This window comes from Pleurodeles waltl, chromosome 7 (genome assembly GCF_031143425.1).
Source record: "Pleurodeles waltl isolate 20211129_DDA chromosome 7, aPleWal1.hap1.20221129, whole genome shotgun sequence".
NCBI classification, from domain to species: Eukaryota; Metazoa; Chordata; class Amphibia; order Caudata; family Salamandridae; genus Pleurodeles; species Pleurodeles waltl.
The window spans coordinates 368,444,487-368,462,107 of NC_090446.1; the positions used below are offsets into that span (position 1 = coordinate 368,444,487).

Below are 17,621 nucleotides of genomic sequence, written 5' to 3' on the forward strand. Positions count from 1 at the left end.
CTCCAAAGCTCACCTCATGGTCACCAGACTCCTTAACTACAGGGACCGGACATCATTTTGCACCTGTCCTAGGAGCATCACTCAGTTCAATATCAGGGCAATGCAATCTCATTCCACCCAGAATTTACACTGACAGTACGAGCTTCCCAATGGGATTTCCTCCTGGCAAAGAGACTCCTCCAGAAAGCTGGACCCAGTATGCAATTCTATATCCTGCTACATTGCGTATTCCATACAAAAGGAAACTTCACAATTTCACAATGCCAAGGCTGCCCGCATGTTTGCTGGACATGTCACTGCCGGCAAAGCATTACCATGTGTCCCCACGGCACCAGGAGGAGGCATACCTCAATGACAATGACTAATCTTATGTGCTCGAGGAGGCGTTAGGGCACCACTGACATGACTACACTCCTGCCGTTATGTGTAAAATGTCCTGGAACTCCCAGGTGGCAGGACCGTGAACTGATGGTCTTGCACACCATTGAGGCTGTCACACTCATTGACTCCGACAGACTGCTCCGAAAGTCACTGGAGCCCATTTGGGTGCTTCATGCCCCATTGGACACACAGCCAGACCCTGACCGGCACATTTGCCTGGCCTGCCAACCACCTTCAGGGATAATTTCCATGATATTCAAATGTTTCTGGGATGGTCGTAGGGCTGGTGGGGTGGATTAGCGATTCTCAATCATGTTTGGGGGTTGGAGTGGGTGATGGGTGGGTTTTGTTTGCGTTGAACTGTTGGTTGTCTTTTTCTTCTCCCAACAGATCCCCTGCATGGCTACACATCATGTCCTTAATCCCTCTACCATAGAACTTCCCAAACTATGTCCCAATTACCCCTATACTCAGCAACATGACCACTATCAGATGGCTCACTTGAAAGATTAGAGGGCTCAAGGATCGTAGAAAGCCTTGGTTGGTCCACCTCTACCTCAACAGCCACCACATAGACATTTGCTACCTCCAGGAAGTTCACTTAGCATAGGCAACAGCACAGAGACTGCGCAGGCTGATGCAAGAATGCCTACTTATCCTTATACTCTAATTACGCCAGAGGGGTAGCAATATTGATGCACAAAAGTTTGCGATTGCAACCCACCCTATGTGATGAACACCCCATTATATTAGCTGCACTCTACGATCCTAACACTGACAGCCTAGAACTGGGAGCCATCCTCTGGGGACGAGAGTTTAACCTGACACTAGCCAACAGACTGGACACACCTCAACCCCTATGCTGCGGCACAGCTCAACACGATCATACATGACAACCACAACTAACTCAAAGATATTTGGTAGTTCATAAATGTGGCACCGGGGCTGGATTGACTGGCTACCTCATTGTAACAGGAATTTGCTCCCATACCAGCTCCCCAACTGCTAGCAATGTGCAAAGAATCTCTGGTTATTGGGTTACTACCACCATCCCTGCAAGAGGCGGTCCTAGTGTTGCTTCTCAAATCGGACAATCCTGTAGACCAATTTGTTTCCTTCCGGCTGCTCTGTATAATCAACTTAGATAACTAAAAATTCACCAAACTTCTAGTGAAGCATCTCCTCCCCCCGATGCCCACAATAGTGTGACCGCATCAATTCAAATTTAGTCTGGACCAGACCACCTTGCACAACCTTTGCACAATATTGTCCTCATGCACACGCTGGACCCTCAACTCGCTGCTGCAGTACTGGATACCACGAAGACCTTTGAATCTATTGAGTGGCCTTATCTATTTTCACTACTGTTGCACCTCAGCCTTCTCAATTTATCTGCCAGATCCAACTCCCCACCTCAATGGAATGCTGTCTGAACCCTTCCTGATCACATGCAGGATGCTCTAGTGGTGCCCACTATCTCCAATCCTATTCACTGTGGCAATGGAACCCCTAGTGGCCTGGCTTCAGCAGCACCATGTCCACCAGGGCCTCGGCTTCTTTGCCAGAGGCCTGGTGGTGTCAATGTAGGCAGATGACATGACCCTCTACTTTCACAAGCCGCAGGAGAACCTAGCCACGGTTATCCGTGAGGTCAAACGCTTAGGAGAGTACTTCAGTATCCAAGTATACTGAACTAAGTCCACACTTTTCCCCCTAGCCGCATGCACACAACCATTTCCCTCTGACTAACTGCTGCAGTGGGCCGCTGACCTGGTGCATAACCTGGGCATCTGGCTCAGTCGAGATCAGATAAGCTCTGAAGACCAACTATAAGCGTGGTGCGGTGTTGCTGGAGGGCAGGGCCTTGGTATGGTCTAACCTACCATTATCCCTGACGGGACGGATAGCCTTTGCAAAAATGTTTATACTATGTAAGATTCTGTACCTGTTTCTAAATATATCTCTCCCACTCACTGCTCACTTCCTTCCGGTGGTGGCGATGAAACCTTGTTGCACTGATTTGGGCTGGCAGGCAACTCAGGATTTCCTGTGCAATACTCATCTTACCTCTCAAGCAGGGGGGATTGGATGCACCAGATTTGGCCCTGTATGCACTCAGCACTCAGGCATAATACATTTATTTCTGGCTCTACCCCACTCAATTTCAACACACACGGCTATTGAGGAGGACTGGGAATTTCCTTCCCTGTAACCATAGTTCTCTATGTATGCTACAAACTGCCACAAATCCTGATAGATGCGTGCGTTGGGTGTGGGATTGCCTGAGATGGCATACTGATCACCCCTGCCTATACGTCCCCTCCATACCCATTGGGCATAACCCCCACCTACCGCGCCCACAGGATGAAGGTGCCAGGTCGAGGGCGTGTGGGTGCAGCCTCATCACCCTTGCTGACCTATGGCCAGAGGATCATGTTATACCCCATTTGAGGCCACAACACAGCCTTCTACACTTGAGATTCTTCTGTACTACTAACATTGAGCTACCTGCTGTGCGATACACAAAATATTCTCCTTCTCATTTACACATTCTAGAACGCATACTTTCCTTCTCCTACTTTACACATTCTAGAACATACTTGCCATTCCCTCACCACGCAAACTAATTACATGCCTTCACTCCACTATGCAAGTCACAACCCCTGTCCGCTGCCACCAGGGAGACTGACACTGATCCCCCCATTGAAGATGCCCAATGCTCCTACTGCTCGGCCAGATGGTGTCCCTCTCCCCCAACTACAGACTGTGGCTAATATCCTTCAAATTCCTTCACAGGTCTACCCCATCCTAATGCAGCTCCACTGCATGGGCATGGCGGCGGATACACATGCCTTCCCTGTGTCTCAGGGCTCCTTCCTACACCTTGCATGGGGATGTCCATGAGTGGCGGACTTCTGGGTTGCCCTGTTCACAGCCCTACATAACATCACCGGACACTCTCCACCACGGACTCCTCTGGTCGGCCTCCTGGCATATGTCAAGGATGTCCCTCATGGAGACTGTAGCCTCACTGTCATGCTCCTTCTCCTATCCATATGCGTAATTGCCATGCACTGGGGGAGACGACCTGCCCCCACCACAAAGAAATGGTTGCAGGGCGCAACATACTGTCAGGAGCAACTATCCAAGATTTGGGAACTCATGCCCTCACGGTCAAACCCCCAGGACATTTGAGAACCTTTCCTGACCTTCTTATGCCAAAGAGACACATGCTCCCCGCCTGGGGTGGGCACCCTCCAATCAGGAGAAGTACCCCACTCTTCCCAGGTCCTGAAGATGCCTGCTGTTGAAGCCGTGCTTGAACCTGTCAATCCACACACTATTGCCTGAGAGACCAGTGGTCATTCGCCCAACTTATTGATGGTCAGACTACAGTGTATATTCCCTTTGGGAGGTGTTATGTCGAGATTGCAGTTAGTGTGATTTTCCATGGAAGGGTTCCTATCGCGTATATTACTGTACTTTGATTGTCTTAAGCCGTGCCCCCTCCCTCCCCTGCTCTAACTTTCTAAGTTGAGCAATGTGGTTTATTACCAAATGGCAATAAAATATATTTAAAAAATAAAAACATACTCCATTGAAAAATACATCAGCATATTGGTATTAAAACATTTTGTATGCACTTTATTATTGACGTAACAGTGGTTACCACTTAAAATTTTCATACATGTAATAAGCATGCAAGGCAATACATGTGAAGCTTGGACAGACTGGGATACTTTATATATGGGTTTACATTTGACACCTTTCAGTGGATGACATAGGTATCTTTGGGCCAGATGTAGCAAAGACCCGTTTTGCATTTTTTAAATACCAAATTTTAAGAAATAGTTATTTGAGAAATGTAAAATGGGATGTAAGAAAATAGCGAATCCCTAATAGCGATTCCTTAAAAGTCACAATCTCTATTAGGGAATCCCATTCAGGGACTGGGACTCAATTCATCCCTATGGGCCATATGTGCGACTGCTTTTGTATTTCCTCATAGGTAATGCAAATCCAAGGGTGCTGGGGGCCTAAGACCCCCTTCTTTTGATGTACCCCCAAAGAAATTGTGCACATGTAAAGCGCACACATGCCCTAGGGGCATGTGTGCGGCACATGGCACTTTTAAAAATGCAAAAATGCATTATGCATTTACCACTAAATTTGAATTTGTGGTAATTGCATTTCCTAAATGCCCAGTTCCCATTTAGGAAATGCACGATACATGTGCATAGGTATTTGCGATTACCTATTTAGGGAATCACTGTTTTAGCGATTTTTTAAATAGCACTACAAATGCCTTTCATAAATCCTGGAAGGCTATTTTGCATTCGCAAATGTTGGAATTTTGCGATTCGCACTGTTTGTGAATGCAAAGTTGTTTGATACATCTGGCCCTTTATATCTTCTCTGCTAAAATGCTTAGCTTGTCGAGCAACTGCGCCTATAGATAAGGGGCACGTATTGTGAGCTCACCTTCATAAACAAAAGCTCTTAGGTCATGCACAGAATAGCAGACTCTCTTCTAGACTACGGACCCCATTAAACATGATGAGCTTAATGGCGACTAGAAGAGCTGCAGCCTCAATCTTAAAACGTGGAAGTTCGTAATGTTAATCATACCTGTTCGAAAGAATTAAAAACGACACTCTTTCACTGCTATGTTTCTACTGACAACCTCAGATTTACCTTAGAAACAGTTCAAAGAGACAATAACTGCTTCACCACTTTATGGTGTTCTTGTTCTATTTTTAATTGACTGTTTTAACTGCTGGACGGGGTAGGTAAGAGCGCTCAAAACGTGTGATCTTTCCCTTAGGCTTTAAATACGTAGCAGGGCTTAAACAAGTGCCATTTATGTCCGAATTACCTATTGCATCACGGTCTAAATGATACTAAATGAAGCTGTTGGTGTCTCTTTGAATTATTTCCAAGTTGTTACTGGGAATGGGGGTAACTGTATGAGCAAAAGTGATTTACAGACTGTAGAACATATTGGAAATAACATTCACAAATAGTTTAAATGCACATAATTTCCTTATTTTTCCACAATATATGTAGGAGACACTCATGGGATACACAGAACCCATAGTTTTTGCTTGTTAGCGCTGTTGATCCCTAATTTACCATGCATCTCTATGTAGAACGATTACAATGTATGGATTGTACCAATAAATACAAAGCATTGTCTCTCAACATTAAAAATATACAAGTATGTGAGTCGCAGGTCCTCGCAATGGTGTACTTGCTAAGGTTGCACAAAGGTAAAGGCCTCTCCTGTTTGGGACTCTTAGGGCTTGGCAAGGGCAGAGGTCTAGAAGGCCTACAACCCTGCTTGAGGCACCTCATCATCTCAGTAGCTTCTCCACCTCACTGAACAACATCTTGCTCTATGATTTTAACCTTCTAGGAGTCATATCTACAAAAAAGAAACATGATGGATGTCTTCCTCACATTGCTAGTTACTACCGACATCCCATCTCACAGCATCTCTCAATGAACAGTGTCTCTTGCCACCTGGGACGCAACTCCACGGGATCAATCATGCGACTATCAACATCAATCAGAGCCGCTCCACCCTAACGCAGCAAGACCAACACAAGACAACAAACACCATACACAATGTCTTAAAGAACCTCTCACAGGACACCCTCTGTGATGGTGTGTTTTAGTCTTCATAAGTGCCCGGAACCCCGGGTGCACATCAAAAACTTCTTAATGGAGGTCAGCAATGCTTTCCAGACCCCTGCAGCTATACATGCTGCCCTGACACTTTAAACTTGAAATCCAAGCAGTACGCTATCAGGCATCGAGACCATCAGGGACTCACACACACCCATCAGGCTGACAACTTTAACATCTTAAAATTGCTCAGCTTATATGAAGACAATTCATCTATGTAGAAAGGGCTACATAAAACAAATATGCTACCAGCAAGGCCTCCAACAGGACCAAGGAACTCTTTGAAGCCACCAGGTAAACATTCATTGAAAACACTGCTTCTATTTAGTTATAACAAGAGCAAGCATATTATGATTCGGTCTAGCTTCAGACCATTATAAAGCATGGAGACTGCGACCATCCAAGTGATGGATAATGCCCAGCAGAAATTTCCGGGCTCCCTATCTATGTCGACCTCTTCACAACATTTCACACCATTCCTCACCTAACCCGACTAAAGATTCTAGCAGAATGAACGGTCTTCAAAGGCACCATCTTGCAGTGTTTTAGGTCATACCTGTCCCAGATTGTTAAGATGAGCTCCTTCAGAACTGAAACCACTTAGATGACAGGCATCATTTTTCAATACTGCATTCTGTCTCATATTTTATACATGGGACCTGCTTACCGTCTCACCCCACCAGTCCTCCTTGATTCTGGAACCTTCCTTCTTTGTCTCCTTAACCTGGGCCCATCCCGCTACCTGAATCCCCTTGTATTATTGTAAAAATGTTTTCTACTTTATAGCTGATGTGCAACTCTCTAAATCCTCATGCACAGACAGATATATTTAGGGAACATAAGACAGTGGTTCACATTTTTGGATTTAGTACAACACTTTGCATAACAATGGCAATAAAAGTTTAAAATAATGATCACCTAACTAGCACAGGCACTGGAAGTAGGGGTGCAGAGGGTACTGCAGCACCCCCAAAATAAACATGCTGATGTTCAGAATTTCAGGGAGCAGCAAAGGAAGTATTTACGTTTAGATGTAATCTTGTCACATTTGCTATGTGGTAAAAGACAGAGGTCAAAATGCCAGGCAATGTCTTCTGACAAATGGCCGCCTGTTATTTTAACATAGTGAACCATGTTTACTAATTTATTTGACTGCGAAGGTTAAAGGTTTTGCAGAGTTAACTGACAATCTTGCTGGAGAACACAGTATGAAGGAGGCTGTAGGATGTCGGATTCTTCCTAACGCACCGATATTTAAATACCTGTAAATGAACTGTATACATATGTCAGCATAAATCTGCAATTAGGAAAGCACAAATGAAGCAAGTTTATTTTGTAATTCTGAAGTTTGATTGGAAAAAAGATTTTAATAGGGCTCACGCTAATCAAGACACTTTAGGGAAAATTATAAATATTTGCTCAAACCCAATTTCCACAAATTACTTGTGCTCTATATGATATTATCAGTTAAAAAGCATGTCAGTGCGAATTGTATGGGCCATTTCAACAGAAAATGTTGTCTGTGTATGACAGTGTGCTACCACACAATGCTTTAGTAAAATATTTGCATTAATGTGCTAAAAGTTGACCACCAGCCTCATACCACACCATTAGCACTCTCCAGCTGAATATGTGTGACTCTTTTACCACAATTGTTCTTTTTGTGACGTTTGGATTTTATTCAGTTCGTATGAGCTCAGAGAAGTAACATTGATGGCAGCACACCCAATCTGAAAATTGTTCCAGCACTGCAAGTAGCTAGCGCCGAGGTAAACCCTCAAAATATCATATTTTAGCAGCATTTAGGTATTGACCCCCTCCGCTTTTCCTGTTGTCACAGAGGACTCTCGAGTGGGTGTGACAGACAGCGAAGCGTGATTTAACAGTGTGAGGAATGTGGTTGTGAGTGGCTAAAAATCATTCATTATAACCGATGGAGATAGTAGAAAGAGTGCTAGGTATTCAAACAGATAAAGTACTCCCTTAAAGATAAATAGTTCAATGAAGAGGAGGTATTAGCCCTGTTACTATTAATTTAATTATAAAGAGTCAGTCTTCCTCAACTCAGTTCTTAGCACCGGCTCCATCCTGGTTTCAAGTCCGACATTTGTTTGGAAGATCTAATACTCATAACCAGAGATTAGTGGAGGATGTAGCCTACTTACACTCATCCTAGAGTGAAAGGAATTTAAGTATGACAGAAAAAACTGGTGATTTTTTTAGTAGTAGGCTACAGAGCCGTGGTTATTTTACCTTAATTTGCTAGGACTGTAATTTAAAAATATTATGTTTGATTCTCAAAGCAAGAGATGTTTATTACTTTGCCAATATTACAATTTCAGGGTAAACTTTTCTTATTATATGTATTTTCAGAAACATGACATTGTTTATTGATGGGCAGTAAAAGGACATTTCCCAAGAAACAGTGGATGCCCCCATGGTCCAGCTGGGTATTCCTCCTTCGCATTTAGAGTATGGGGAAGACAGTGATTCTGATGGTGAATATGTCACCGACTCCACTATGTGGGACACATTCTTAGATGTCCATTCGACTTAATGTATGACAATATACATGTTATTCTTTCTATCTGGAACCATCATGTTAGCCCTTGTACACAACGAGAGAGCAATCCCCAGTGTTGGAATTACAGAAGTATCCAGTAAGTGTGATAATGTGTGTCCTGTGAAGTAATCCAGGGTTTGGTGTGAGTGAGTCATGTGTGTTGCATACAATGCTAGATGTGATAAGCTGTCCAATGATCAGATATCAAAGTAGGCTGGAAGGTTACATTGTGTCCTGTTGAAAGGATCCCCATGCACCACCGGAGGGTCACTTCTTGTAAGGCTTGTGGTGCTCAATGGCCAGCATCATGTAAACAAGGTGATGACAAGCCACATGTAGGGCCATATGTGACTAAGAATGACAGAGTGCAATGCTGTAAGAATATTGGCAGTGGGGCACTCCATCATTCTCACAACACAGGGATGCACCATTTTGAATCCAATTTGGTGCATCTCTGTACTGTCATGGAGATGGATGACTGGGCTGGCAATTGTCCCCCACGATGGCGCTCCGTATTTTGCAATCTATGTATGTAACACTTTGGTGGAATGTAATTTGCGTGCATGCAAGACAAGGCCAAACGTGTGCTGGCATGGAAATGGGTGTGTAAGGAACTGTATTGGCAGATCAGGTATTGGTCAATATGACGGTCACCTACACTGTGAGTATCACATCTACCTACACATTTGGTATTCCTCATCCCCTGTGTCTAAGGGGGGATGGACATGCAATCCATCATCTCAACTGTCCTGGTCATCCACCAAGACATGCCCACTCATACGTGGAGTCCGAGGGTGGACCATATGTTAGGAGGGCTGACAACTAGGAAGCTGGTTTCCATAGATCTATCACATCTACATTCATGTGTCCAGGTGTAGATACCCATCAATACCTGATTCGCCACTGTGAGGGCATGTTTGGATTAGGTGACCTGGCCACAGGCGATGTGACGAGGCACTGCCTCTGCCACATCAACTCTATACTGACAGGGCTGCTTATTTATGAAAGGTGACCTAAAATCATTCTGAGCCACTGTGTGCCTGTTACATCTCTGGGTGGGTACGGGTTGCAGAGACACAAACATTTCGAGCCCATTAATTCTGTTACTGTGATATTATTATTGACTTATGGTCTCTTTATTTGAAGTCTTGAGCTATATAGCCTATTGTGCACTCGTTTAGTGGTCTCTAGTCCACCTTCACAAACACTACCTAGGTGGTTTGTGACTTTCCTACACAGCCATCTCAGGAGCATCGGGAGAAAAAGCCAATAAAGAGTAAGATGAGCAATTCCCTAAGCAGGGTCTGATAATGATAACTAGTATTTGGAAATAGCATATTAGGACGTGGTCATGTGGAAATTCACATATCCATACATTTACCTATCAATCATCCATTAACCCTTTCATGGCATTTTGTTCAAGTCACATTCATTTCACTCTTTATCTACTGTAGCATTCACCTTCACGGTCTAGCTCTTCCTAATTTTCCCACAAACTCTAATGTCCTCTATTCTTTTTTTTGTATATTTCACTGACAAGGTCTGACCTTTAACTCCTTTTAGAGGTATTTTTCTTCATATATATTTAACACTGTTGAAAATATCGCCCATATTCCTAGAAGCATTCAAGAAATAGAATAATTAAACCAGTACTGTTTAATGCTGGTTTGAAACCCTCACAATCAAGAGACTTCTTCAGTATTTGTCATCACAAATCTCAACAAACCTCCACATTGCAGGTTTTCTTTTTACCTCATGCATTGATATATGTCTTGCATGAACCCAACATAACACTGGCCTTGAGTAGGAGAAAAGTTGTACACACATCGTGGAGCTTGCCTGAGTCTCTCATTTTCCCACGCCCTGACTCTTTACTTTAGGCTTCACTTTGTGTGAAGCGAGTAGACATAAGTAATCCTAAAATGAGATACAGGAATGACCCGCAGTTTTTTTTTATATCGCCCATAGAGCAAACGTGCGCTACAAAAACTGACTTAATGTATGCCTCCAGTAACTATCAAACACAGAAATACTTAGTGGGTCTGATAGTTTGTGTGCCTCCTCCCTGGCAAAACAAGGTTCATGGACAGCTACACAAACTGCCTGAACTGCCTAGAAACTGGATAGTTTGTTTAGCTCGTGTTGTACTAAGTGAAGCTTCTTTCTGTAAGGGAAATCACACAAACTGCCCGAACCTGACAGCTATGGAATTGATATCTTACTTTTCTCGTTTTTTGGGCGAAATTGAATTTTGTGGAATCCCATTAGAATTTGCTTCTGCATTCCACAGATGTAAAAAACATCCCGTTGCCTGAACGTGAGAAGCTTCTCTGTAGTCTTCACAACTTAGCTCATAAGTTGGTCACAACTGGGGCATTGTCTGAAGTAGCACTTTTCTTTGCTCTATAGGTCTTTATAGTTAGAGTTACTTCAAGTAACTATAACTTGTGCCCTCACATAACTATAACTCGTGCCCCTGCCATTTGCAGTTTTTTAATCAAAAATCTTACTGCAAATATTACATTGATATTATCAATGATGTTATCAAAGATGTCATGAGTAACGTAATTTGTGGGGTAATTAGCAGTGCATGGCAAGAATGCAAGTTATAATTACCTAAGGGCATGAGTTACAGTTAGTTGACTATAACTATAACTGGTGAATTTCTATAGTTTTGTATGTTTAAAATGTAAGCTTAACTATAATGTTCCCATAACCTTTGTTTTTTAAGTGAATTTCTATGTTTTTTTTAATGTATTTCCTAAGTATAACGTCCCTGTAACCTTTGTTTTTTTCCAATTCATTTTTATGTTTTTATTAACGTTTAATCATTTTTATTACTATATGTTACTCCAACCACCGCTGCCTGCGGCCAGGCCCTGAGGCCATTCCCCTACAAGCACCCAAACTTGCACAGTGCATGGCCTGCAGCCAGACCCTGCAGACAACGCCCTCCTTAACCACCCAACCCCATGCTATGCTGGGCCCTTTGGGCGTGTGCGGTGGGAGTTGGTTACAGCCTATCTGGGTGTATGAATAGGTGTAGGAGGGTGTATTTGGGAGTGAGAGTGGCTGTGAGAGTGTACGTCTGGATGTGAGAGTGCGTACATCAGTGTTTTAGTGGGTGCGTCAGTTTGTGCACAGGTTTGTGAGGGGTGAATGGGGCTGTCAGTGAGCCTCTGAGTGGGTGTGTGAGAGTCTGTGTGGGTCTGTGATTGGGTGTGTAACTATCTGAGTGGGTCTGTGAGTGGGTGCGTGAGGGTCTTACTGGGGCTGTGATTGGGTGAACAAAGGTCTTAGTGGGTCTGTGAGTGGGCGCATACATGTCTAAGTGGGTGTGTGAATTGGAGAAATTGATTGAAAGAGAGAGAGAGAGAGAGGGAGAGAGAGAGAGAGAGCGAGAGAAAGGGACCGGGAGAGGGAGAGCGATAGCAAGTATTTTAGACTGTGATGTCTGATATATTTAGAATGAGGTATTTCTGCACAATGCATATTCAAATCCTGAATGCTCAGCTTGAAGGTCTGCGACCTTCACACTGAGCTTTTGGTTTCTCTTCTTTATCATGTTTTTTAGCCATTTATGGGCTATCTGGGGCATTTATTTATTTATTTATTATTCATGAAAATGCCCTTTACGGGCAATCTGGGACTGAAAATGAGCCCTCAAGGGCTCCCCCATGGTCCCTATATCTTTTTTTTTTTTTTAAATAACTATTTATAAAAATGCCCTTTACGGGCTATCTGGGACCACAAGGGAGACCTCAAGGACTCCCCCATGGTTCCTATATATATATATATATTTTTTAATGATTACTTATGAAAATGCCCTTTATTGGCTATCTGGCACTGTGGGGGAAGCCTTAAGCCTTTCCTCATGGTGCCATTGCTTCAGCAAGCAAGGAGTTGTTTTCATCACCAGCTCCCTGCTTGCTGTAGCATTTCATCTCTGTTCCCTTCATGCATGCAGGGACAGAGATGAAAGCTTCGGTTTTTGACAGGTCTCACTGTCAAAAACCGAAGTGTCTGCTGTGGATTGGATGCAGCTGCAAAGCTGCAACCAAGCCACTGCAAACAGTTATGTCCTGGGTGTGGGCACCCCAGAAAATAGCAGGAGCTGGCCCTGGGGGGGGTTGGCAGTCCCCAGGGCCAACAATGGCTTCATTAAGGGGTCGTACCTCCTGCCTCCAACATACATAGCCCCGTGGAGGTGGTGGCCCCCGGGCCTAAAAGGGCTCAGAAACTGACCCCTTTACATTATTTCTTATGGGCCCGACTCATAATTCATTGTAGAACTGGGGAGGTGGTGGTCCCCGGGGCTGTGGGGGAGGCCATTGGGCCTCCTCCACATATCAAAATCATTTTTGCGCAGTGGGTGGTGGTCCCGGGGACACAAGAGGGAGCGTGTCCCCGCTCACATTTTATCATTAGGCTTGGGGCGGTGGTGGTCCCTGGGGCTATGGGGAGGCAGGAGGCCCTCCCATTAAAAAGTAAACAGTGCCCCCGGAACCTGGCCCACCCGAGAGCTTTTAGAAAAACTAGTTTTCAAAGTGGGATCCTGCACTTGTTTTTAAAAAAAATGTTACTGAGGATTTGCGACCCCATAGCGATTCAGCGGTACAAATGAAAAAAATGCGTTTTAGCCCTGGGATGTCCCTTTGAGACCCCAGCACCAGAGCTAAAGTGTCACGGTGACTGTACTCTTGCCCCTTTTCTTTTTTGGTGTTTTGGTGTGGGACTCGGATGAAGCTGATTCCCAAGATGGCTGCCAACATTCCCTGGTTTGAAGTGTTGTCAGGCAACCAGATCCCAGCATGAGATTGGGAGGGGTCACAAATCCGTTACATCCCTAGATATACAAATTTGGATTTCTTTAAATTTCTCAAAAACTACTAAGCAGATTTACACCAAATAACAAAAAGTGCTCTTTCTGGACCAAGAGCTACCTTTCTGCCAAATGTAGTGTAATTCAATCCAGTGGTTTTTGCACTATCTTTGTTTAATTTTTCCTATGTAAATTACCATTGGAAATTATCTAAATTTCACCCCCATTTATCTTGGTCCCTGCTTGGGCCAAAACTTTCCAGACAGCAGCTCAGGTGACTGTTGAATTTATTTAGAAAATTTCATGAAGGTTCATCAAGTGGCGCCAAAGATATATACAAGCAAAAAACAGCTTTTTCTCTAAAAACTTCAAACTAGGTCCTATATGTGTGCATGTATATATATATATATATGTATACATACATAGCTATATGAATGTATACATATGTGTGTATATATATATATATATATATATATATATATATTACCTACTGGTGGTCACCAGTAGGTAGTTATAGTTAGGACCATGTTTCCATAGACCCAACATTTTTGGATGTGTCTGTATCTTTGCCACCGTTTGACAAATGTTCACAAGATAGAGCTGCGGTGACAATTGTTGTGCATGGAAAGTTTCAGGGTGATCCATCAATTGGGGGCAGAGAAAAAGGGGGGTGGGAACAAAAAAGTTGCTTTTCCCATGTTAATTCCCAAAGGACTTTCAGACACGGCTCCAGCCTGAACAAATGGATGGAATTACACAAAATTTGGCAAAAAACTAGTTGTCAGTACACAGATTACGCTTTAGTTATTTGGTCTAAATCCATTCAGTAGTTAATGAGAAATTAAGGAAAAACCAAATTTGGATATCTCTGGCCACATATATATTGCAAATATTTGTTAATTTTTGTGAATGCACACACAAATAGAAGAGCTGTAATTGACTAACCACAACCTGATTAGAAAGTGGTGGCCCCCATTTTATGCTATGGTAGAGGGTCCCCGGGGGCTGAAAATAGAAATGATAAGTGTTGTAAGGGGTCAGGGTGGAGGTACAATGACCCAGGGTGTGATATAGGGATGTTTTAGGGTAAAGTTATGGGTTTAAAATGATTTTTCTTCACCATGCACAATTTTCATGAATATCCTTGAATATTCGAGGATATTCTAGAATATTCTAGAATATGCAAAAAAACATTCACAGACTCTTTCACACACTAATGCATTCGCTCATACATGCACTCAGACACTCATACACCACTCACACATCCATTTAGACACTCATGCACCCACTCAGACCCACTCATAGACCTACACACCCACATTCAGACCCACTCAGACACTCACAAACCTACTCACAGATCCTCTGACAGAGACGGGCCCTGTGGCCAAAGGCCGTGACAGCGTGGCGTTGCATGGTTGTAAGAGCTTGGCTGCAGGCATTAGTTGGATTAATGTATAGTAATTAAAGTTATTTTACGTGAAAAAAACTAGAAATTCACTGAAAAAAGAAAGGTTACAAGGACATTATAGTTAGGTTCTGAATTTACTCGTACAAAACCACTTGAAATAACTCTATAACTGCTGAATTTCTATGGTTTTGTACGAGTAAATTCAGAACCTAACTATAGCTTCCTTGTAACCTTTGTTTTTTTTCAGTGAGTATATATATATATATATAACCAGCATACAAACACACAAAATTTACCACAGCTCAGAATTCTAAAAAAAGAAATTCTAAGGCTTTAACTCATTTAGGATCTCTTTGGCCAATCTATTCAATAGGATTGAAAGAGAGCTTACCAAATTTTCTGACCAACATATAAATCAGTTCTATCCTTTACTAATCCTACTTATATATTAAAAAAAGAGTGATGCAGGGAGGCTAAAATTGATCCAAACTACTTGTAACTAACCTAGGTTATATCCAGCTCCACGTTTTGTTGCGTTGTGTACAATTAATGAAGCAGATCAACCATTGGCAAATGAGTCAGAGTTCCATCCCAAAAGACAAAGGGGTTGATTATGAGCTTGTGGGATGGAAAACTCCGTCCACCAAACTCCCGATAGGGTGGCCACCGCCTACACGGAAAACGAGCCAGCAGCAATTCTGTCGCCTGTAGGGTGCACCAGCACCTCGCAATGTTCTATGTCTGCAAAGGCGACAGTGAACATGTGATGGTGCTGGCCAGTGTGGCCTCTGCACTGCCAATGCCAAGTGCACGGGCAGTGCAGGGCCCCCCTGTGGCCCCCTGCATCTGTTCTCCTCCAGCCTTTTCATGAGGTGCGACTGCCATGAAACCGCTGGCAGAGAATGAGGTTGTAATCCCCAGGGCAGAGTTGCTTGCAGCAATGCCCTGGTGGACTAGGACCTCTGCCACTGCCAGACTGCTGGGATCCAAGATCCTGGCAGTGCTGGCGGTTCCCTGACGGTCCAACTGCCAGGGTTGTAATGTAGCGGTGGTCCAGATCACCACCGCAAGTGTGGCGGTCTATAGACCGACACACTCATAATGAGCACCAAAGTGTAACGGAACTGCTAGGCCATGTCCCCTCTGGGACTCAATCAGCACTTGATTGATGAAGCCTAATGAAACAAGTTTGTCTAGTGTCACTAATGACAGTGTAGAAAGGAGAAGTTATGTTGTAGTTTGCGCATATTATCACTTTCAGTATCAAGATGGATTTGGATATGATTGGTTCCTATCTATAAACAGCACAGCTAAGTTACAAATGATGGCATGGAATGCACCCAGGTTAGTGACCAGTGGTTCATAAGAATATAAACATTTCTACTCATCACTTTTATGCTGCATAATAATAAAGATGGCAGATCACATATTAATGATGATGAAGAATGACATTAAAACTTAGCTATATAAAACACTGCTATTAAATCCACCTCAATTTTTGGGTAAACCCTTTTTCATGAATTTTCAGTCCCTTTCTCCCATGTTGGTGAATGGCACTTGGGACAAAAAAAAGGACTGTAGTGTGAAACAAAGACTCAGGATGACAGTAGTTCTGACAGTTTGAAGGTTGCTACTAATAGCTGGAAACATCTCAAACTTGTTCCATACAAGACAAATTGAAAAAAAATTATTAAAAAAAAAAAAGAATATATTTTCCCATTTTCATGGAGAATTTTCGAGCAGGTGCTCAGAAAACAAAGTGACGGTATCGCAGATGGTTGTTAGTGTTCTACTTTGGACAAATATGGCTTCTCATATAGCTCAGGCACCCAACTCAAAAGTTACACTATGATAGCAGGTTAATAGTTGGTCCCATGTAGTCCACATATTACTCTGAGTGCCTCCATTCAATGGCCCTCTTAACTCCATTGGGGTTGCCTAATTATTCAAAATGAAGTTTTGCAAGAGTTTCTTAAAGAAGAGGTTCTTGAGTGCCATGATTCTTTCACTTTTTTGAGTTTCTTCTGCCCATCTGTTCTGTGTTCTGCAAGGCCTTAGTTGTGGTTATAGTTTATTAGTGACAGTGCACAGGCAGTTGCAGTCACCATATACTTTTTCTTATGTTCTACTTAGTGGCACTTGTTATGCAACCAAGAAATAAAAGAGGAGGTGCAAGTTCAGCTCCTCCAGGGTTCAGCAGTTGGGGTATCCCATTCTGTACAAGCAGACAGTTTGAAAGAGCTGACATTTGCAGATGGCACATGGGTCACAGCAGGGTGGGGATGGTGACTTGCAGCTTGAATAAAGTGGAATGCAGTTGGCTGGTGGAGGGGGTCGTGGAGGTTTCACTGGTGACATTCTTTTCTGCAGAAAAAAACAGATGTTAAACAGACAATTTTAGCAAAACATGGTGAGGATGATGTGATGACGTTAGATGGAAATTGAACTTGTCAGTCATATCAAGGTATTTGAAAGATGTCATGGTCAAGTGAGAAAAGACCACTACACCCACCACAATTAAGACACTTTGGGGATCTTTTCCACTCTGTTTTCCCTCATTCACACCTCAACCAAGTTTAGTGGCTATGGGTGTCCATATGCAACTCTTCATGCTCTGAAAAATTCTTCATCACTTGCTAGCTTCCCACCTGATTGAACTGACAAGATGCCTTGCATGAGGGAGTTAGATTGTTGCAATGTGTTGGAGAAAGGATTCCTATCAATTCTGCCTGACACCTATCACATAATTATGGACAATA

General features: G+C 43.2%; 1 protein-coding gene across 2 annotated transcripts in view; it reads right to left on the reverse strand.

Moving 5' to 3' along the window:
* Window positions 1-4,005: 4,005 nt before the first annotated feature.
* The window catches only part of ASIP (agouti signaling protein), a 313,764-nt gene continuing 300,148 nt past the window's right edge, over window positions 4,006-17,621 (reverse strand). For both annotated transcript variants that reach the window (XM_069243819.1, XM_069243820.1), the window contains exon 4: window positions 4,006-17,226. In XM_069243819.1, the coding sequence (XP_069099920.1) occupies window positions 17,056-17,226 (171 nt within the window). In that variant the 3' untranslated portion in view covers window positions 4,006-17,055. The remainder of the gene's footprint in view (window positions 17,227-17,621) is intronic.